Here is a 22,408-nt window from a genome sequence, read left to right on the forward strand (position 1 = left end):
CAGCAAGTAAGGAAACAAACACATCACCCCCCCCCCAAAAAAATAGTACAGTGGTACCTCAGGTTACATATGCTTCAGGTTACATACGCTTCAGGTTACAGACTCCGCTAACCCAGAAATAGTGCTTCAGGATAAGAACAGAAATCGTGCTCCGGCGGTGCGGTAGCAGTGGGAGGCCCCATTAGCTAAAGTGGTGCTTCAGGTTAAGAACAGTTTCAGGTTAAGTACGGACCTCCGGAACTAATTAAGTACTTAACCCGAGGTACCACTGTAATAGAATAACAATTTATTTTAAAAAATTAGTATGCCTTTTATAATAATCAGCAGTGGGCCCAGGGGATATGGCCTTTCCATCAAAATTTTCTACCAATTTTACTGCTCGTATGTGTGGACCCACATAAAATGAATTACAGTGGTACCTCGGGTTACATACGCTTCAGGTTACATACGCTTCAGGTTACAGACTCCGCTAACCCAGAAATAGTGCTTTAGGTTAAGAACTTCGCTTCAGGATAAGAACAGAAATCGTGCTCCGGCGGCATGGCAGCAGCGGGAGGCCCCATTAGCTACAGTGGTGCTTCAGGTTAAGAACAGTTTCAGGTTAAGTACGGACCTCCAGAACGAATTAAGTACTTAACCCGAGGTACCACTGTACCACAATCCTTTTAAAAAAAAAAAAATTATTGTTAAAATAGTTCATCATTAATACACATATATTACAGATATACAAACATACATTTCATACAATCCTTAAAAGTGTTCAAACATACTTGCACTCAATCCCACAAATAATTCCTTTTCCCATCACCATCCACCACCCCTCACCCCACCTTTGTGTTAGACTTCCGCACTGTACCACAATCCATTGGGGGTGGGGTGGGGAATGAACAATTTGGACCAATGTTGTATAAGCAGCTCCCCATACAGGAATCCCCATGTGGACACACTTCCAGCATTGCTTTCCCAACACACGTTATGCTCTCCCTTTTGTTCATGTGCGTTACATATCTGGGGTGTCAGAGTTTGGGTGTGCAAGGGCACCCGTCCCGGCAAGTGTTGGTGAATGTTACAAATTAATAAATGGTAGAATTTGGATAATCTTTTGAGTATTGAAGGGAAGATGGCATGCCAGGGCCTCACCTGGGATAGAAGTTGTGAAGAACGACAAAAAAAGTCATTAACCTATGGTCGCCAGATTTTTTTCAATTAATCGGGGGACATGTAAAAAAAAATTATTTATTTTTAACCTGAGTAGCAACAGGGAGTCAGTAGTGGGGATGGTGAGGCAAAAGACCCTGGGCCCAAGCACACATGCATATTGTATAAAGGTGCAAAGCCCTTCTTTCGCACCCTGTGAAACATAAATGCGCAGAGTTTTTATAAAACTGGGCAACCAGCAAACGGAATTCACCACAGAGCCCACCACCAAATTGCATCCAGCACATGGTGGCAGAAACATGATCCTTAATCCAAAGAGGACCCCAGACTCAGGTCAAAGATCAGTTTTTAAACAGAGCAAGCCTGGATACAGGAGAGTAGATTTCCCCTTTAGCCAGTCAGGGCTGAGAGAGCCTATTCCACCCCCCCCCCAAAGCAATAGAGGGCCTGGAAGCTAGAAGATCCCGCAGCTGCTAAGTGGGTTTCTTTCTGCAGGGTCACTGTGACCCTGACCAAACTTGCAGTACACTTTCTATAAAGGTGGCAAATTCGGCTAATTAGCGGGAACTTTCTTTTCCTCAGCAAAACAGCATCTAGAATCCTAAGTAAAAAGCCATTAAAATGAAATAAATAAATTGCCATTCATTTACGCCTCAGATATTTCTACCGTGCCATTGAAAACAGTCCATACCACAAACAGCTTCATCGGCTGGTTTCTGCACATCACTATTGTATGTACTCAGAAACCTGGGGCTTTTTTCAATGAAGAACCTGGACTGAGGCTTAGAGTAAGTGAAGAGATTTGTTTAAAAGTTTATTACAGCTGTTCTTCCTTCCAGGATTCTCTGTAAGTCTTGGGCCGGACTTGTCTATGCCTCTCCCAGAGCATTCCAAAATTCAGGCCTGCATCAAGGAATGCGTCAGCATAGACCATACACAGTCTAGGGCTGCCATATGTCCTGATTTTCCATGACATGTCCTGGAATTCGCCTCTGAAAATGGCGCCCTGGAATATTTATTGGATAAATCTCCGTCAAAGAGGGTTAAATTGTGCCGAAAATGCCAAAAAAAAGCTCCAAAATTCATTGTAGCTTCTACTAAAAAAAGCTCAACAACTTTTGAGGTGTCCTGGTTTATAGTTTAATCAGAAGCTTGCTTACACAGTACAAAGTCAGACCATTAGTCCACCTAGCTCAATACTGTCTGCAGCAACTTCCCAGGGTTTCAGCTAGGCGTCTACACTAGCTTTACCTGATGTTAAGGAGTGAACTTGTAAGCTTTTTTCTGCTGTTACTACAAAACCTGTTAGGATGGGAAACCTGGCATAGAAATAACCTGCGGGTTGCAAGTTTGCGGATTTGTTGCAGTTATTTTTTAAAAAGTGGAGGATCCATGAGGATCCGTGTAGATCCGCCTTTAATCCAGACCCCGTTTGCAACCATTTTAAATACAGCGTTAGGAACAACTTGCAATTACAAAATGCAATCACGCACATAAAAAAAACACAGCGTGGGTCCTGGAAACACGCATCTCAAAACCAGGGCAAAGCGGTGTGTCTAGTTATGTTATTTTTCTACCCTTTTTTTTGACCAGTCTCCAAATAGTCATGAAATTCGGCTTCCGTAAGAACTTTGCAATTGCACAGGCTTCAAGCCACAGAAGAGACAGATCTGTGAGGAAGAAATGGGAGAAAGAACGAATGGGGTGGGGAGCTTTTAAAATATTGGAACTGAAAACGAAACAAGACAGAAAGTGCTGACTAGGTCCTAGAATATCCGACGGCTTCTAACGTGCTGCCTTGAACTGTACTAATCTCGGGAATTTCCAGTCTGCTTGAACAGTGTGTGTTTTTGTGGTGAAGTTTTCTCACTTGTTTATGCCATTATTCAGTTCGGATGGGGTTTATTATGGCTGGACAAACCAACCGTCCTTGGGCTCGCTCTACGCCTTGGAGGCGAAAAATAAAAGAAAATTAGCTTGCAACCGGCTTCGGGGGGGCGGGGCGTCGGAAAGCGGTTATTTCGGAGCGCGAGAACCTCCGTCCCTTGGCTCCTCCCCTCCCTCGCACCGCGCGCCGCACGTGGCGGGGGCGGAGCTTATAAAGTCCGCTGCGGGAGCCGGCTCTCTCCATTCGCCCACCGGCCGCCGCGATGGTGGCGGTGGCGCGGCAGCAGCGGACCGAGGCCGGGCACGCTGTGGCTACAGCCGGCGTCGCTGGCGCCCTGAAAAGCTCGCATTCGAAGCGCAGGCCGGAGGGATGCTTGAAGCCGACGGGACGCGACGAAGGAGCGGGGAAAAGGGACGGCGGCTGTGGAGACGAGAAAGTGAGTGACCGGCCGACAGGTTGCTTCGCGGGGGTCGGCTAACGGCTTCGCGCGGTTTTCCCGTATATCATACTTGCGCGCCCGCCTGCGGCTTCTCTCTCTCTCTGGCCCTCCGCGGGTCTCCTGCTGGCCCCTCAGCCCGAGCGAAACCTCGCACTCGAGGGGTGACCCGTTGAAATCAACGGCGAGGTCGCTCACGATTAGCTAGCCTCCGTTGTTTTCAGCGGGTCGACGTTTGCACTTCTGGATCCGTCTGGCCCGGAGTCCCGTTTCTAGTAGCCGAGGACAAGAAGGGCTTGAGGGAAAACCACCCAAGCCCTCTTCACGGTTCTTGTTGCTCAGCAACGGGGTAATGCGCCTGCAAACTGCTCCTGAACCTGGAGGTTCCATTTTACTGCCCGGGCTAAAAGCCGTTGACGCGAGTCCCATGGCCACGAATTTCGCAGCGCCCTTTTATATACAGTGGTACCTCGGGTTACATACGCTTCAGGTTACAGACTCCGCTAACCCAGAAATAGTACCTCGGGTTAAGAACTTTGCTTCAGGATGAGAACAGAAATTGCGCAGCAGCGGCGTGGCGGCAGCGCGATTCCCCATTAGCTAAAGTGGTGCTTCAGGTTAAGAACAGTTTCAGGTTAACTACGGACCTCCGGAACGAATTAAGTACTTAACCCGAGGTACCACTGTAAAAGGGTGCTGCGAAATTCGTGACCACTAACATAGACGGCACCCTTTATATATAAAAGGGTGCCGTCTATGTTAGTGGTTACTTGTATGCCCTGCTGCGGAACCGAATTGGGCACGTTTAACTTTGCGCCGGCCGTCGGTGTGAGAGTGGTTTTTCCCCCTCCCGGGTGGATCTGGACCCTGTTCATTTCCCTAAACATCGCTGAGGTTATAAAGTAAATCCTGTTACTGTCACTTCGGTTTTGTTTGGTGGTGTTAAGATTTGGTGGTGGCAAGATTTTGGTTCTTGCTCCAACTCTTGATAGTGGTGAGGAAAATGTTCAACGTGCGCAGCAGGTTTTGGATTTCGTGTCTCTTAACAGTGGTAGGGCTGGGAATGAAGGAAGAATAAAGGACGGTGCTCCTGTATTATTGTGGGAGTTCGTAGTTACAAGTTGTGGAACTTAAGCCTTGTCATCTGTCTCTAGAAAGCAGAAATGCAGTTCTGAAATTGAGAGTTGGAACCCGTGTGTATGTGGTTGGTTGGTTGGTTGGTTGGTTGGTTGGTCTGTCTATTTGAAGTGAGAGTAGTTAGTCCAGTTTGCATCTTGGGTCCTTTTCAATCGTATCAATTAAAAAACACCCTTCTAGGTACCCATGTTATTAAATCTAGAATAAATGCCTTGCCTTTGGTTCTGAGCACGCACACCATGCCCTCAGTTCACTCAAATTAAAACCTACATGTTGCCCATACATATCTGTTGAAATTAGTGGGAAGAATTACCCATTTACCTTGATAAATATATTTAAGGTGATTAAATTGTTTTAAGGGCTAACTTAACTGGTGATGTGTTATTTACACAGTGCATCCCCCATTTGTTTCTTGTTTTATTGCTGAAATGCTCCCACTACTGTTTGGAGGAGTATGTAGGGCCATCACAATTTACTGAAAATTAAGTTCAGTGTAAGAGGTTGAAGATCGCAGCCTGATTTGCTGTAATGCTGTCCCCTCTGGTAACACTTTGAAAATGATTATTGTGAGCATTCAGATACTCGCTGAAGTTCATAAGGTAAAAGTGATCACTAGGTGAGCCTATTCCTTACTATGATAGTTTATTCTCTCGTATCCAGCTAGTTACTTTACCTGTGTAAAGCATTTTCAGAAATTTGTTGCTGATTGATATTGTTTTTACTTTTTTAAAAAGAAATCTGCTTTATTGGGTTTTCTAAAATTACAATGAAGAAGTGCAAAGTTCCCACTCTGTCCTTGTTCATAAAGGTAAATCAAATAGCTAAAACAGAGTAAGTGCATGACTTAAATGAACCCTGAACATGTTGAGAAGAAAATCCTTTTTAACAATCTGTGGGGTTTCTGAAGTTAGTTTGATTGAGTTTTAGATCTTTTTGGAAACTTTTACTTTAAACTAGCATTGTGTTGTGGTCTGTGTTTGTTTGCATAATGGACAAATATAGTCTCAAAAGGTTAAAAAACAACTATATTATGACAGTTTGGTTTGATTCATTGTTGATGTAGTGTTTAATTTGCCGTAGAGTTAAGTAACTTCCAATCCAGATTTTTTAAAAAAAGAAAATCTTTCCATGAAAGGAAGTATTGAAAATCCTTTCCAAGAAATGAAAATCTTCCCAAATAATTGGTTGAAAAGGTAACTTTAAGCAACATATCTCTGCTTGGTTTTGGTTTTCATAACTTGCATATTTTAATTGTAATATTTCAAAATGGTCCAGCTACTCCTGAAAGTAAGGGATGGGGGGTAATTAGTGTAGCAAATGGAGGAATAATATTTACCATAATATACCCTTGGTTCAAATATTCTGTAGAAAATGTTATAAAGTTAACAGACACAAAATACACCAGTTTTGTTACTAGCATTTTCAAGTGCTGATATTTGGATGTTTTATCTTGCCGCCCAGAAAAGAATTAAAGTACATAAATGAGATTACGTTTAAGAATTCTACACTTTTATAGAATGCCTAGCTTTTAAACTGTGTGATTTGTTAGGGTAATATCATAAGGGAATCTTGTTGTGTCTACATGCTATACCTTTAAATCACATTCAAAACACTTTCCCCCCCTCAGAGTTCTAGGTATTGTAGTTTGTTAATGGTTGCTTGGAATTGTAACTCTGTGAGGGGTAAACTACAGTGCTGAGAATTCTTTTGAGGGGGAAAATGCATTGTAAGTGTGTAGGAAGGTTAATATTAAACTTCTGAAAAGTTATTAGGGGCAAAACATAGAATATGTCAACTGTCCTTAATTGCAGCAAAGTGAACACCACATCAAACTAGATTAATAGATTTGCAAAACGCAGCACAAGCAATTGAATACGTTGTGTAGATAATAAGGCAGACTTACTCACTTCTGAAACATGATTCTCTTTACTAGGAGATATGTCAAAAATTGAATTAGTTTCTATTTTCAAGTTACATGGATATGACTATATTTATACATGATCTATGAAACGTGTATCCTGTTTTTAAATCTGATTTTGATTAGATTGTATATTATAGGGAGTATTTTTATATATTCTACTGTATTAACTAGCCATTATAATGCTGTAGCATGTGGTGGAGGAGTGGTACTTATGAGTTCTCATCTTCAGCATTGTTGTGGCTTATTGAGAAGAGAGCTGAGGTTGGTATCGAGCACATGCACCAGCAGGAACGTTGGATGAACTCCACTGGTACATTTGCACCATATTACCACCTTGTTCCTCTCCTCCCAGTAAGCTGCAGACTGGAGGTCAGGACAGTGCTGCCACATCAGCAGCTGCTACTGTGGTAACTCAGTGTGAGGAAATAATTGAGCAAAAGCATAACAGACATGTCAAAAATATAAAAAGTATGGACACTGTGATTGGCAGTTCTTAAAGAGAAATCAGAATTTTGTTTGCTCTAGCAGGTCTGGTAAGATCGGTACATAGGCAATGGTTTAGTATTGTGCCATGCAATATGGTGTAACTAGTCTGTCTTTTTTATTCTGTATTGAAATGCATATTCTTCCTAGAAATATAAAAAATAAACTAAGCTTGATTTCAGAAATTCGTTACTGTAAAAAATATTTCTGTATGTTTAATATTCAGGGAAGGAAACAACTCTTCTTTAAGTGACAACTGTTCTGGGATGCCTTGTGCCCAATGTTAATTGCACAGTTCATAGCCCTCTAAACATAAGGGTACATTTTAGGAGGAACTCCCAAACAAACCTTCTTTGTCACAGATCTATACTTTTTTTATTAGTAGTTTCTCAGTACAGTGTGCTAAATCTGACCTTTTAGTATCAAATATCAACATGCTTACACGTGACTTTAATCTGCATACTCTCAATGATGGTTTTGAATCAGAGTTTAGGAAGATAGCATGTCAAGAAAACTGCAGTGTCCTGGAGGGTGAGAATTAGGGTTTGGCTGGGTGCATGCTGAGAAGCTGAAAATTTCCGGAATTCTCTCTTTGCCTGTATGCTATTAGCTATTGAATGTTCAGGGTTGGGGCTAGAAGCCCTGTAGCACTATGCAGCAGAGCAAGAGTTTGGGGGAGACAGGAGTCCCATTTATTTCTTTAGCACATCTGAAGATCTCCCCCCACCCCATCCTTCCAGCCTGAATAGACATCAGATTGGCCATTCTGGAAACAGAATGATAGACTCCTGGACTGGTACTGTGAAATGATCCAACAAGGTTCTTCATGTTTTCTCGATCTTAGTTTTTTTGGAATGCTCATTGATAGTACGCATCCCACAAATAATCTCTGGGCCACCACAAATCATACACCCACACCTCCAGAAAAACTTTATCTATAAGATGGCATTGAATCTTGCCAGGGCCACACTGAGCAGAAGGCACTGATAAGTGCATGTACCCAAACCCTTTATAGTATCTTGCACCAAAAGTATTTGGTCATATGTCAATCAGTGTCATCTCATAGAGGGTGTTTGGGGTTTCCCAAATATTATTTTTTGTAATGGTCATATAACTGTTTTGATTGGAGAAAATTAGTGTTGACCTTGAAAGTTATAGCCATCCAATCATGGATATGCTTGTTTTGGAGGTTCAAGGACAGACTTTGATTGGTTGAGCTTTATTTTGATCTTCCAGAGAAACAAAGAACTAAAACTTGTAACCAACTTCAGTAATTCAGTATGCCCACACACTTTTCTTTACCCTCACCCCCATAGACTGCATAACACTGTGATAAATCATAGAATCATAGAATCATAGTTGTGCAAATTTTCTGCAGATGTATTGATATTCAAAATGTTACATATTGCTGGAGATGCATAAGGCTTTTGGTGCCAATAGACCTCCATGAATAGTTTATGGTCCTTGGAATACAAGCATCCTTGGAATACAATTTTGTAGAGAATGAAAATAAAAATGTTGGAGACTTCTATGCCATTGTTTGGCTGGGAAACATGTACAGTATCTCCCTCTAGTGCCTAGTTCATAAATAACAGCCCACCATAATTCATTCCCTTAGCTCAAGAGTTACCGTACTGCTGTCTGTAAACTTAAACTAATAAACAAAAAAACCACTCAGAATTGCTTCTGAAATACTAATAACAGTATTTGGTTGATTATTTTACCTTATAGGGTTGTATTCAACACCAGTCAAAGTATACCCATTGAAATCAATGGATAAGACTAACCTAAGTTCCTGCCATCCTAGCACACCAAGAAAAGTGCAAGTAGATAAATAGGTATCCCTTACCTATCCGGCAGGAAGGTAAACGGCATTTCCGTGCACTTCTCTGGTTTTAGTGTTCCGTTGCGCCAGAAGCGGCTTAATCATGTTGGCCATATGACCCGGAAAAACTGCCTGTAGACAAACACCGGCTCCCTCAGCCTGTAAAGCAAGATGAGCACCGCAACCCCAGAGTCATCTGCAACTGGACTTAATTGTCAGGGGTCCTTTACCTTTTAAGGTTCATTTAGTTCAGTGGGTCTACTCTGTAGAACTTAGGATACAAACACAGTTGTGAAATGTGATACTTCAGATAAAAGTGCAAGAATAAAAGCAGTTGCAATTTTTCATATGCTTACACGTATTTTAAAGTTCTACTTGCATCTCTCATTTAAATATGTTGCTGCATGTTCTTCAGTGCAAAACAAAAGTAACAACTGATAACCCAATTTAATTGCAGTTACCGTAGGCAGTTACTGAGCCTAGTGGTATTGGGGGGGAGCCTTAACTTGCCCGCACTGAAATGCATTCTTTTATTATTAAACTTTTGGGGTGGAAAAGAGGCATTCTTGCTTCAGAGTTAATAGGGAATTTGAACATCCAGGTGCAGTAGGAATTAAAAGCAGAAACGGAATGGGCAGTGATGGAAGATATTTAGAGACAATAAAGTAATTGTGTAGAAAGCAAATGTTACTACTACGGTTATTGACATTTTTATTCACTTTTCAGTCCACAAGAGTTCCCAGAGTGGTGTACAAATTTCAGTGAGGACACTCCCTGCTCTCAGGCTCAATATTTATGGGACAAAAGAAAAAGAGACTGGGAGGGAGTAAGAAAAAGCAAGTTACAGTTTTAATAACAGTTTCTGCAATTCATCATTGATTCAGGTTGAAGACAAAATAGAAAAGGAACCAAAGATGGAAGTGATACAGAAAAACAGAACGTCAAATACCAAGGGTATATTTTTGCCAGATCAAAGTCGTTTGAAAAAATTTACCATTCCTAAAAGAGCTCCTGATAAAGGTACAGTAGACAAATAACAAAATACTCATTTTTGATCATGTGTTATAGATCTGTCATAATTTAATAAGCAAAGAAACAATGTGATATGTGATAAAAATTGTGTCATTTTCAAACAGTTCATGTCATTGTACTTCAGAAATGTATACTTTCCCAAGTCAGTTGTATCCTGACAGTTTCTGATGTTTATAATAGGAATTGACACTACCTGTGCCTTTTCGTCTCTCCTCTCTTCTGAAGAGTTTTCCCATATGATTGGCTGTGGTAGCATCCCTGTCAGGAGGAAGTAAAGTTATTGGTTCCACAGGACAGAGCTTTCTGCCATAGCACCAACGTTATGGATTGTTATCCCTAAAATGAGTTGCTTGACCTTGTCACTACAGTTCTAGTCAACAAATCCAAACCTTTTTATTGTGCCAGGCCTTCAAATTTTAGGTTTAGCTTTTACCTGTGCTGGATTTATCCTTGTTTTCAACGTTTTTTTATTCCAGTTCATCCCATCTTCAGCCTTTTTATTCAATAATACTATTCTGTGAACTCCAACAGAGATGTACCTTCATTATCCATTATAATCTTTCAATAAAGATTGATCGAATTATTTGTTTTTGTAAATTATTCTGTATCAGATTCAAAATTAAGTCACATTTGCAAAGAGAATCTTAATGGTTTACTTGTGTTTAAGCATCCTTGCCAGTTGTGGGAAGTGGCAGATGCTAATACTATTATCATTATTATTAAATTTAAATCCTGCCCTTCCTCCCAAGGAGCCTAGGATGTCAGATTCTTCTGAGTACAGTAGAACCTCTACTTACCACCGGCTCTACTTGGGCCCAATCCAAGTTGTGACCGCAGCAAACCCGGAAGTAAATACCGGGTTTGCTGCGATTCATGCACGTGCGGAAGCGGCTTCTGCCGTTTGTGCACACACAGAAGTGGCTGCCGCCATCTGCACATGCGCAGAAGTGTGCTGCCGCTGAATGCATCTGCGCACAACGGCGCTTCTACCAGCGACCCAGATCAACTTACAGACGGACCTCCGGAACTGATTACGTCCGTAAGTAGAGGTTCCACTGTAGTTCTTCTTGCAAGGATTCCCACCTTCTGCTTTATATATTGTCCTCCACTATGATGTGCCACCACTTCCTGAGTAATTGTACGGAGAAAAAGGGCTGCTCCCGTTAGGGATGCACAAACATGCTTCAATCTATTCCAATATTTATCTGCACTTTCATCTGATATTTTCTCTTCCACTGCAGTTGGTTTATTTTGCACAAGTCTATGTTCCGTTTTATCTACTAACGCAGAAACATATGTAGCTTTTATAGAGCACGTAGACATGCATGACTCAACCACCAACAGATATTTACAAATTTGTTACCTCTGTGTATTGCCTTTCAATTTTAATTAATTTCTACAGGGAATGCCCTGTTAGTCTTTTTCAGCAAAACAACAAAGGGCTTAAAAATCAAAGTTAATGAAGTGCCTAATTGACCATCATAATGCTATCCATGGTTGCAAACTTAGTCGCATTGTATTCAGAGGGGCTTACTTCCAGGTAAATGGGGTTAGGATTGCAGCTGCTCTTGCTACCTTGATTTTGCCAGCCCAGCCACTATAAACTTGCCATCCTATCTCCTTTCCGTCACCCAGGCATCAGCTACATTTCATTTAGTAGTTCAGTTAAAAGTCAAGAAAATCTGAAGGATGAGGGAAAGGAAGATAATTTTAAATTTAATGTCACTTTTAAAGCAGAAAGTTAAGGTGGTCAGTAATGGGTAGTCAGAGCCAGATGATTCTTTCTACTTTGACAAAGGGACCTCTTTCCATAGGGAAAGAACAGCATGAAATGATGCATTCAAATGAGTTTGAAAACTCATAAAATGTAGCAGATTAAGGCTAAACCCTAACCCATTTACCTGGCAGTAAGCCTCACTGAAGTTCACTGAGATTTACTTCTGAGTAAACATGGTCATGATTGTAGTCTTGGTTGTAGCAAAAAATAATTAAGAGCAAGAAAAGTAAAGAGGCTCTGGTATACCTCAATAAATATGCAAAAACTGTATGATGCAAAACAATTGACTTACGTATTTATAACATGTGCATGTTAAAAAGTTAGTTGTCAAGAACAAAGGTGGCAGCTTTCACAGGAAGACTCCTTGCCACAATGGGGGGTATGCATGAAAAATGGTTTACAAAGGGACATGAACCATCTGAATTTTCTCAATCTCTACTTGTATTCTTTCAAATAAAGGTTGACTTGAAGCCTGCAGCCAAATTAACTTAAATCAGTATGTGAACATCCCATATCCCTGTTTTTGCACCTTTTTGCTTCCTTAGTTTTGCAAGGTCACAATGCTGCCATGACAGTAGAAGCCATAGCTAGCATAATTCCTCTGACTAAGCAACCATATTCTTTGAACTGTTGACCGGCCTTCCTATAATTCCTGTCTGTCTCTCACCCTTCCATAACACCTGTTCTTATGCACTGTGAATTTTCTTCAAAGCTTGCTTTCCGATTACCATTCTTGCCTGAATTTCCTTTCTCTTCCTTTTCTGTTTATTTTTACCACATAGAGGGGGACACCATTCCTAATAGGGATGACTCCCCCTACTGGAGAAAGGCAGGGTCTTCAACTTGCAATGTCGTCTCCAGAGGGACAGTTAGGTCTTCATGTTTTTGTGTGTGTGGAGAGAAATGCTTGCTTGAGTGGTTGTTTTGTGTAAATTTTCCCTTTGTCTAGTCCTTCCTTCCTTCATGTTTGCTAGATCATCTGAGTAAGTTTTTTCACTGTGTTTTCCTGGTTGGCTGCCCCCCTTCTTCGTTTCTTTATTTTAAAGTTTTGTTCTCGCCCTCCACCCTTCCATCCCACCCTCTCCATCTTGTATCCCACAGATTGGTGGAAACACAGACGTATATTGAGGGGCCAGGAGAGGAAATAGGAACCCCGTGGTTTCTTTATATCCTAGGACCACTTCTCAGTCCTTTCACTGCCTCTGTGCAAATTTTAATCCAAGCCCAACTGGCAGCTTCCCTTTCCTTACAGAAGCTGGATTGGAAACTCCTTAGTACCTAAGCAGCAGGATGCTTCATGCCACCACACCAGTTCAACCAAGCAGTGTCACGTGTGTCCCTATATAACATAGATACTACTTTAACTAGCAATGAATTAATTTCCATGACCTAATTTAAGCAAGATTTTCTCTCCTGAGGTTTTTTACTAAACCTTGTAACTTGACAGTAATCTCTTTGGGAGATTCTTTTGCCTGTGACCATCACTGTGTTGCCAAGAATGTTGCTTAGTAATCCCCATGACTGTAATTCTAATAGATTTCTTAAAACTTTTTATTTATTTGTGTTTAGGTTTACTAACGGAGTGTTCCAATAATCAGAGAGACAGTAATGAGATTAAACAACGGCTGATTCAAAGTTGCCTTGACAAAGAATGTAACCTCGAGTCTTTGTGGCAGTTCAATAAGATAAAAATGGTTCACAATAAAGATCTGGAAGAAGAATTCGTCGCAAAGAGGTGAATTGTGCTTATATGAAGAGAAATTAATCCATTTTATTTTATCATATTTGTCTTCCATCCTTACTCCCAATAAGTTTATATGTGGTGTTTTCTCACTGTATTCTAAAAACAATTACATGAAAAAGAGAGAGAGACTGACTTGCCCAAACCCACGTAGTGAGCCCCTTCATGGCTGGGGTTTGAACCCATGTCTTCTCCATTCCAGATCCAACACGCTTGTCCATTACATGTGCAAAAGCTATAGGAGCCCTATCAGAAAAATCAAACACACACACAACTAGCTATCCATAGTCATAATTGAACACAGATGCTGAAGTTTAGTTCTGGTTTCTCCTAGTCCCATGGGCTTAGGCAATTCCTTCTCCAGTCCTGAGCCATACACATTGGACTGCGTGATGTGACTCTCTAGGCCACCTGCTTTCCCTTTTGTTACACCCCCCGCATCCTGAACCACATATGCTAAGCTCCATTCTGCAGGAAATACATGCCCATTCATCCTGAATCATCCACCTCCTTGAAACTCACATGGTTCAATGGGTTGTAATAACAAGATTAACAGTATTACATTTTTTCAGTTTTAGAGATAGGCAGCAGCTTTACTCATCAGACCAGACTCTCTTTCTTGGATATAAAACAATCCATGGCGTGTAGAAGAGCCATCATACTAAAACAGCCAATTACAATGTACTAAAGAAAACCATCAACTATTAAGCAACCATCCATTTGCAATGTGGTCAGGGCCAGATTGTTACCTTTTCTTGCAAGTGGGTATAAAGAAAATCAAATACACCAGTATTATGAAATTGCTTATAATCTAAAAAAGTGAAGAAGCATTTATCTGAAATGTATATAATTATTTGGAAATGTGTATAATGTGTTATTTTTTATTGCTAGGACTAAGTTGCGTGAAGCAGGAAGGCAAGATAAAGAAACATCTAGCTTTTTACTTGTCTCTAACAAGGAAGTCTCAAACATTTGTCAGAATGGCCTGCACACTGGTCATTCCAAGAAAGAACAACTAAAAATTATGAAGGAACTTGGAAATCCTCAACTTGGCATATATTTATTCAGACACATTGATGTTGCTCTGAATTATGCATCCGAACACTCAATCCCAATAGAAAATATCATTATTTTCAGGGTAAGTTTTATACAGAAATGGTAAATGCTAGGCAAGTGTGTAGCATGACGAGTCGTTGTTTTGTGTCCGAATCTTTTATCCCAATGATTATTATTTTTCTGACTATAATGCATTTTTGTATGCAGAAGCCAAATTTAGGTTGCTAGGTAGGATGCTGAAAGTCGGGACCATTCTCTGAACTGCTACTGGCTCCATGCGCAAGGCCAGCTAGACAGGTGCAGCTTTATAGTCTCAATGCGTGGGTCAGACGATGGTGTTGGGAGGAGCAGTTTGGATTTGTTAAGCGCTGAGTGTGTTCCAGTCACAACAAAGAGGTAATTACAGGCCATCTTCAAACTGAGTGAAAAAGTGGTCCTCATTCATAATCTAACACAGAAATACCTTCAGATAATAGTGGTTAGTATACCTCAGATTCATACACATTTTTACTAAACTCTTAAGAATTTATATTTTCATTTCCTTTGCAGGATTTAAATATCTTGCATTTGGACAAGTGTTATGTCTACTCCAGCTATTAAGTTTTTATACTGAAGCCTCTATGGTTGAGTGATAAGATCACATACTGTTTTTTTAAAGAAACCCTCCATCTGAAATCAGAATATAGGAGTGCATTCTTGATATTTGTCTGTGGTGTATATTTTATTTTCATGTTTGTTAACTCACAGTTCATTATTTTACATTGACTTTTTTTTTTTTAAGTTATATGCTCTTAAGGGGAGTGGAACTTTTTTCTGTGTTTAAAAAGCACTTTGTTCCACATACTTACTTCATAGGAAAAGATGTCCAGCTAGGTAACTGAATGCAATCATATGAGCATTTTACTGAAAATAATTCTGTTTTCTTTTATTTAATCTGATAGGTTCTCTTAGGAAAAGTGAAAAAAATTCAGCCTCCTAAAGGCAAGAAGAAAGTTGCTTTGGATCCAACTCCAAAATTTGATTGCCACATGTCCAGAGTTCATCCTTCAGTTAAGGATTCATTGGAGGACCAGGCCATTGGTTCTTTGGTAGGGAATCCTTAACTTTTGCACATGCGACCTAATCAGATGTCATATTTCATTATGCTTGTTGTATTCTTGAAACTTTGTTCTTTTATTTTTAATTTTTATATTCTATTATTAATTTATTATTTTGAGTGCAGAATACAACTTAAAAACAGTACAACTATCAGAGGCTGCTGCAAAACTAGAAAACTGTTTTGTAAAAGTTGTAAAACATGCTGGAACGCCCACCTTAATAAAGTCTTTGACACCAAACTATCTTCTCTGAAAAGGGCACTCCATAACTGAGACCCCATGACAGGGAAGGTCCCCTCTCTGGAGGAGGTCTTCAGATGAAGAAGGAATGGTATTTATTGTTGCTATTGGGTTGTGATGGGATTTGAAATGTGAAAAAAACACAGACTCTGACCTGACCATTTTGCAGCCATTGAAGTTTTGAAAGCAGACCCACAAAGAGCACATCATAGTTTAAGGTGATAAAAAGCACTCCTGACCACAGTCTGCACTTGCTAGTATTAACTCTAGAAACACTACCAATCTGCAAACTTGGTGCTTTAGGGGGAGTGCATTTCCACCCATAGCATGTCTCCCAAACCACAGCGCCCTCATCTTTGAAGATTTAAGTATAAGATAGCCCTTTTTGCAGGTGGCACACTGCTTTTTTTAGTGGACCTGCAGATCTCTATCCCCAAATTTATGACAATCATGTAGGTTTGCCTCTGAAGATGGTTTGGAAACTTTAGCTAGTGCAGAATTTGAAAGCAGGTTGCTCACCTGAGCAAGAGGGTTTGAGCATATTACACCGATCCTGGTCCAACTGCGCTGGTTTCCAATTAGTTTCTGGGCCCTATTCAGAGTGCTGGTTTTGACCTATAAAGCCTTAAATGGCCCAGGACCGCAATACTTCAAGGACCGCCTCTTCCCATATGAACCTACCCAGACCCTGAGATCATCTTTTGAGGTCCTTCTTCATGTGCCTCCACAAGAGATCCAGAGGGTGGCAACATGAGAGCAGGCATTTTTTGCAGTGGCTCCCTGTCTGGAATTCTCTCCCCAGCGAGGTTTGCCTAGCACCTTCATTATACACCTTTAGGCGCCAGGCAAAAACAATCCTTTGACCAGGCCTTTGGTTGATTGACATCATATGCCTTTTAAATGTGTTGGGGGGGTATTGTGGTGTTCTTGTTTTTATGCATTTTGTGGTTTTATATTCTAGTTTTATCCTAGGAGCCAGTATTAGAAACTGAGTTATGAAAGCTAGCAGCTAAATGGCACCTTAAACCTAGGTTACGGGTGCAACAACAGAATGTCTAGGCACACTTTTTTATAACAAGAATACAAAGCTGAAAATGAATGAACTGCAGGTAAAATATTATGTTCATTTTTCACATGATCTAGTCCTGTTACTCACCCCCTAATAGTCTAAAGAGGGTCTCTTCTCCAGAGAGTAGCTGGAAGTGGAGAGGCAGAAAAAGGGCCTCCTTTCCTTCCACGCTGCAGTTTCAGTCTGACATCTTGGGCACAGTACTGCGCCCAGAGCTCAGAAACTGCTTGCGCTAATGAAATTCTCTGTCGCAAAATGCGCCTAGAACAATGGGAGTTTCAAACACTGCTGGGAACCGCCCTGAGACCTGTTGGTATAGAACAGTATGTAAATTTAATAAATAAAATAAAATAATAGACTATTTTGGCCACTTGTACGGATACAAAGTTAACTAGCTGAAGTTGGGGGCAATGTCCATAGGCATGGGCCAATATTCACCCACCATACAGACTGGCCGCTGAAGTGGAAAAAGATGATGTACTTGAGTCTCCCCATTTCTAGGTAAAATTCAGTATGGAAGAAACACTTGTTAAAATATAGGCAGGCCTAGACCTAGAACACTGAGCCAGTCTAACAATAATCCTATGGACAATAAACATAATTAAAAAGAACATTCTGGCCAGACTGGTATATGTGCTTAGGGGCCTCTCACTTACCCCCCCCCCCCCCGCACTGGAAATACTTCATTCCAACTGATGTATTTAAAAAATTGTGAGCTGCAAACAGACCTCATCTGGCATATACCAAACTACAGCTCCCAATGACAGACTTATAAGTATTATCTAATTGCACAAGTTCCATAATGGCAACAGGAAGCAGATTATGAAATCCCACAGTAGGCAGATAGAACTAGATTTAGTCAGCTAAACAGCTGGGCAGCACTAGACTCTAAGCAACTGGGAAACTCTGCAACATAAACTCCCATCATAGCTGCTATCGCACAAGCCTGGCTGGCAATAGCAAACCAAATGCACTTTGGCCCATTTGCCCACCTTGCCATCAGACGCAGTCCACATATAACAGCCAAAAATCTTGACTTAAGAAAAGCATGGGCAGAGTGAGTATCTCTCACAGAACATACATAATTTTTTTTGTATGGCGTCTTTTCACAGTTCAAGTCCATGCTCCAGGCAATGGGGGACTCTAACTCAAAACCCTGAGATTTAGTGTCTCGTACTCTACCAATTGAGCTAACATCAGAAAATGCACAACTAAGTGGAACAACTTCCACATAAATCACAAGATCTGAAGTAAAGATAATATAATAAAGATAATAAAATATATGAGCAAAATTTGGCCCAGATGTCCTGAGTGCAGCAGACACACCAGATCTCTTGCAAACACCACATACCATCACATCAGGAAAACTCAGTAAGTCCCTATACACATTAGTATGTAATACACTAAGGCCAATTAGACATAACTGCACAGTGGGGAAAAGACCTGTGTTGTATCAAATCAGGTACCCATGACATTAGACTTAGAAAATATTCCTCCAGGCTTACAGGACATCAGCACATCTTGGATGCATGGACCTAACATCCACAGATCATTGCTGTTGATGTAAATCATGGGTAGGCAAACTAAGGCCCGGATCCGGCCCAATCACCTTCTAAATCTGGCCCACAGATGGTCCACATGAGTAGAATGTGTCCTTTTATTTCAAATGCATCTCTGCCCTGTAATCAAACCCTTTGGGGCAGAAGTACAGACTAGAATTAACTTGGTTCCGGACAAATCCCTGTTACATAGGAGGCACCAACATAATAATTGGCTACATACCTGCCAGGAAGGCAGGTTTCATTGAGCCATGCTCACAGCAAAATGAATAACCCTCCCAACATTGAAAGCCCAAGTCACACCAGGCACAGAGAACTGGATACAAGACCTACACAAGAGAAAATTCTCTTCTAAGAGATTTGGAGGACCATTTGAGAACTTTTCACCAAGTAGTACCTATAGCCAGAAGAAGTGGGAGACATAACAAAGAGATGGAAACTTGTCCAGTTCAACAGTTCATAATCTGGGACTCAGAGCATTGACACCCGTTTATCGCCACCTTTATCTGAGCACATGAGCCTGAACAGTGAATAACTTGCCAAACAACCAAACACCAGAAATTAAAAAGTCGTAAAAAGAATAACGAAGGGGGTGTGTGTGTTTGTAACTGAAATCCAGTGTGCAAATACCAGAATGGAAGGGGATGAGTTTGGGCCAGGCCATCATCTTTCACAGGATGTGGATGTCTGCATATGGCTAAAGAGTTTTGTGTGATGATTGTAACAGCTTGGGGGTTGATTTCATTCTAACCAGCTTGCTTTTACAATAGCTTTTCATGATTTTGGTAGCAATTGCTTTATAGCAGGGATGTCCAACCAGTAGATTGCGGGATCCTTATCGTGTACGGAAAGTTACAAGGGGGGTGTCAGGGAACTGCCATCGGAGCCAGGGGGAGAGGGAGGGCTCCAGAGGGATTCCGAAGAGTGTCCCGGGAGGGAGAGAAGCAGCACATCTTCTGGGGAAGGAAATCAGCGTAGCACCAGTGGAGAAGGGGGGCAGATGGGGGAATCGGCGAGGTGGCTCCATGACTCCTCGCCGGGGACCAACGGGGAGAGCACGGGTCCTCCGCTGCCCACACCCTCCCTGCGCAGAAGGCTTCCGCGCAGGGAGAGTAGGCGGAGACTAGGCGTCAAAGAACTTCTTTGCTGGAAGAAGTTCAAGGAACGGCCACTAACGGATTCTGCCAGCGATTGAGACAGCCACGGGCGAGTGGCTGTCCGGACAGAAAAGGTTCACTCAGGCAACCCAGCCAGGTGTGGCACCGATTTACGCATGAGCAACCCCTAGAACCATTACAGGGGGGAAAGCTTATAAACTCTGTGCAACCCTCTTCCCAAAAAGCTCAACAACTCTGGGCAATCCACCCATCCTCCCTCCAATGACAGTGGGTAGATCACTGCCAGTTTTTTTTATATACTGGGAATAGATTGCAGTCTCTTGGGAGTTGGACATGCCTGCTTTATAGTTTTGAATTCATACAGACAGGGATAATGCTTCTGTAATTGATTTAGTCGGACTCCTTTGTGGTGCTAGGTGCACACAGCCCTCTTGCTTCTGGCAGGACTGACAACTGGGATGGGGGCAGTTCAGGAAACTGCTGCGGGAAGCAGTATGACTTACTATTTTGATTACTATAATGCATTGTATGTGGGACTGCCTTTGAAGGTGGTTCAGAAGTTTCAGTTGCTGCAGAATATGTTCCTTTTAGTATTAGAGCATTACAAGCACATGACAGTACTGTTCTCATCTTTACTGGCTACTAGTCTGTTTCATTTACCCATTCAAAGTGCTGGTTATGACCATTTAAGCCTGTCAAGGCTTGAGAACTTGGTATCTGAAGAATCAGCTCTTCACCTATGTGCTAACTAAAGGCTCTGGTGCAGAGTGCATTGCAAGCCCTACCTTTATAACCCCAGAGCGGACCTGACTGGGCCAAACCTTCACTCAGGTCAACTTGGGAGCCTGGAAGCCCAGTTTTATTGCTGATAGGCTCCTGAGTTCTTGCGGGAATTTTGACACAGGAAGACAGAGTTATGTCTTCTGTGTTAGAGGCCGGAAATGTTGGCTGTGCAGCTGAGCTGCAAAGACTGCTCTCAGTAAGATAGGGAACAGGTATATATAAATAAAAAAATTAAATTAAAAAAAAATCTACCCTTTTCAGAGTTTAAGGCAGCTTATAATCAAATATTGAAATTGCAATAAAATAACTAGTAATTCAAGCTCTTCCATTAAATATTTGAATGTTTCCATAATAACTATAGTGTTTGATTGTAGATTTTTTCTTTAATTTTAGTTTTGTATTATGTTATAAATGGAAGGAGAGATATTTTTTTAAGTAGTGGATGTTTAACAAGTCAATTTTGCTGAAATATGACCAAAACCTAAAGTTATTTTAGCAGACTTTGTCTAGGATGCAATTTTACTAATCCTGCAAGTGATATTCTTGTGATATTTTTCATATTTGCAGATATATTTTTATGAATACAATGAACATTCAAAACCAGTGGACAAGCCTAGGCAGTGCCTTCCATATGCAGTAATAGAAGTAAAACGCATTAATCAGAAAAATGCAACTGTCTCTGCTTCAACACCTTTGCAGTGCAGACCTCAAAAATTGCCTAAGCATGTGGGTAAGCTGATTTTATAAATGTGTATTTCATATTCTTAAATTAATACACATGCCTGTTTCCGCCCCCTCCCATTTTGTATGACCCTAACCCTAACCATGCTTTGTTCAGCCACTCTAGATGCTTCCCTATGCTACAGTGGCACTGGGCTTTGCTCACCTGTGAAACATCTCTTGTTTGTTTGTTTGTTTGTTTGTTTGTTTGTTATTGCCCTAAGGTCCCTGGGCAGGTTACAGCATTAAAATACAATATTGAAAACAATTCAAAACAGCTTATAGCCATAAAAATAAGATGGGCCCTGAAAACATACATATTTCGAGTGTCAAAAGCAAGGGTCTTCCGAATTCTCCGAAACCAGATGCACCTCCGTGGGGAGGGAGTTCCACAGCTTAGGGCCCACTACAGATAATGCCCTCTACTGGCCTACCCCGACCCTGAGTCTTTGACAAACCATGGGTTAATGTGAATGCAGCTGTTTCCTCAAGTCTTTGTCTATTTAGATTGCCTTTTTTTTCTTGTGTCCTTCAGCTATTCTGTTTCTCTACCAATTCCCCCTGTCTGCCTAGCACTGTACTCTTGTCTGTCGTCTCGCCTCTCTTTCTGGCAACAAGGTTTAGCTTTTTCTGTCCTTAGATCTAGAGTAGTCTTCAAAATAAAATTAAAAATCCCCTTTTATTGCTTTCACCTGTCTTCTCTTGCAATTCTTTCCTTTAGGCAGCAATCCTAAGTACACTTATTTGGGAGGAATTCCTATTGAAGCCATTGGAACTTACTTCTGAGTAAACATACATACATACACACACCTTATTTTTGCCTCCTGGTATTCCTCCCTGTTTATGATCCTGCTGCCTATTCCAGCCGAGGGAAACTTCTGGCATAATTAGGCTTGTCAGGCCTCCCCAGTTGGCTTGCAACACAGCTTTGGACAGGCCACACCCACCCGTCGCTAAACTGATGTATGTTGCCACGCATGGCACTGGTAAAGCCATGGCAGCAAGTGCTCCCAGTTGTGCCTTTGCAACCACAGCTTGAATTTGATGTTGCATAAATCTCTGGTGAAAGCAGCATGACTTGCATATGGTGCCAAATTAAAAAGGCAGAATGCAGGCCATGGCTACAGATGAATCATTGTGAGTGCACTCTTAAGTCATTTACTCCAGTTGTTCCTTTCCCATGCCTGAACTCAGATGCTCTCTAGCTTTTCTCCCCTTCTTCTCTTCCCGTCTACTCTCCTTGTCCGTGTAGCTGTTCCTTCCTTAAAGTCGGTCTACGCAAAGTTATTTTCCATCCAGACTGACCTTTATCCTCACAGAATGTTGTGAATGTTCACTTTGTTCTTTTTAAAAAGAAGATTAATGGTT

The 22,408-nt window shown here is 41.3% G+C and overlaps 1 protein-coding gene and 1 long non-coding RNA gene across 2 annotated transcripts in view; one reads left to right on the plus strand and one right to left on the minus strand.

Moving 5' to 3' along the window:
- Positions 1-1,785: 1,785 nt before the first annotated feature.
- Positions 1,786-3,189, minus strand: LOC308466554. The gene is made up of 2 exons (XR_013980880.1): positions 3,029-3,189; positions 1,786-2,164 (listed from the first exon to the last, which is right to left on the minus strand). It is a non-coding gene; the product is annotated as an uncharacterized lncRNA (long non-coding RNA).
- Positions 3,190-3,304: 115 nt separating this feature from the next.
- The window catches only part of TEX15 (testis expressed 15, meiosis and synapsis associated), a 31,606-nt gene continuing 12,502 nt past the window's right edge, over positions 3,305-22,408 (plus strand). The window contains exons 1-6 of the mRNA XM_080987592.1: positions 3,305-3,482; positions 9,733-9,868; positions 13,227-13,392; positions 14,290-14,536; positions 15,396-15,542; positions 20,888-21,050. Coding sequence (XP_080843718.1) covers positions 3,309-3,482; positions 9,733-9,868; positions 13,227-13,392; positions 14,290-14,536; positions 15,396-15,542; positions 20,888-21,050 — 1,033 coding nt within the window. The 5' untranslated portion in view covers positions 3,305-3,308. The remainder of the gene's footprint in view (positions 3,483-9,732; positions 9,869-13,226; positions 13,393-14,289; positions 14,537-15,395; positions 15,543-20,887; positions 21,051-22,408) is intronic.

The sequence above is a fragment of the Podarcis pityusensis genome, assembly GCF_964106645.2.
Source record: "Podarcis pityusensis genome assembly, chromosome: 17".
NCBI classification, from domain to species: domain Eukaryota; kingdom Metazoa; phylum Chordata; class Lepidosauria; order Squamata; family Lacertidae; genus Podarcis; species Podarcis pityusensis.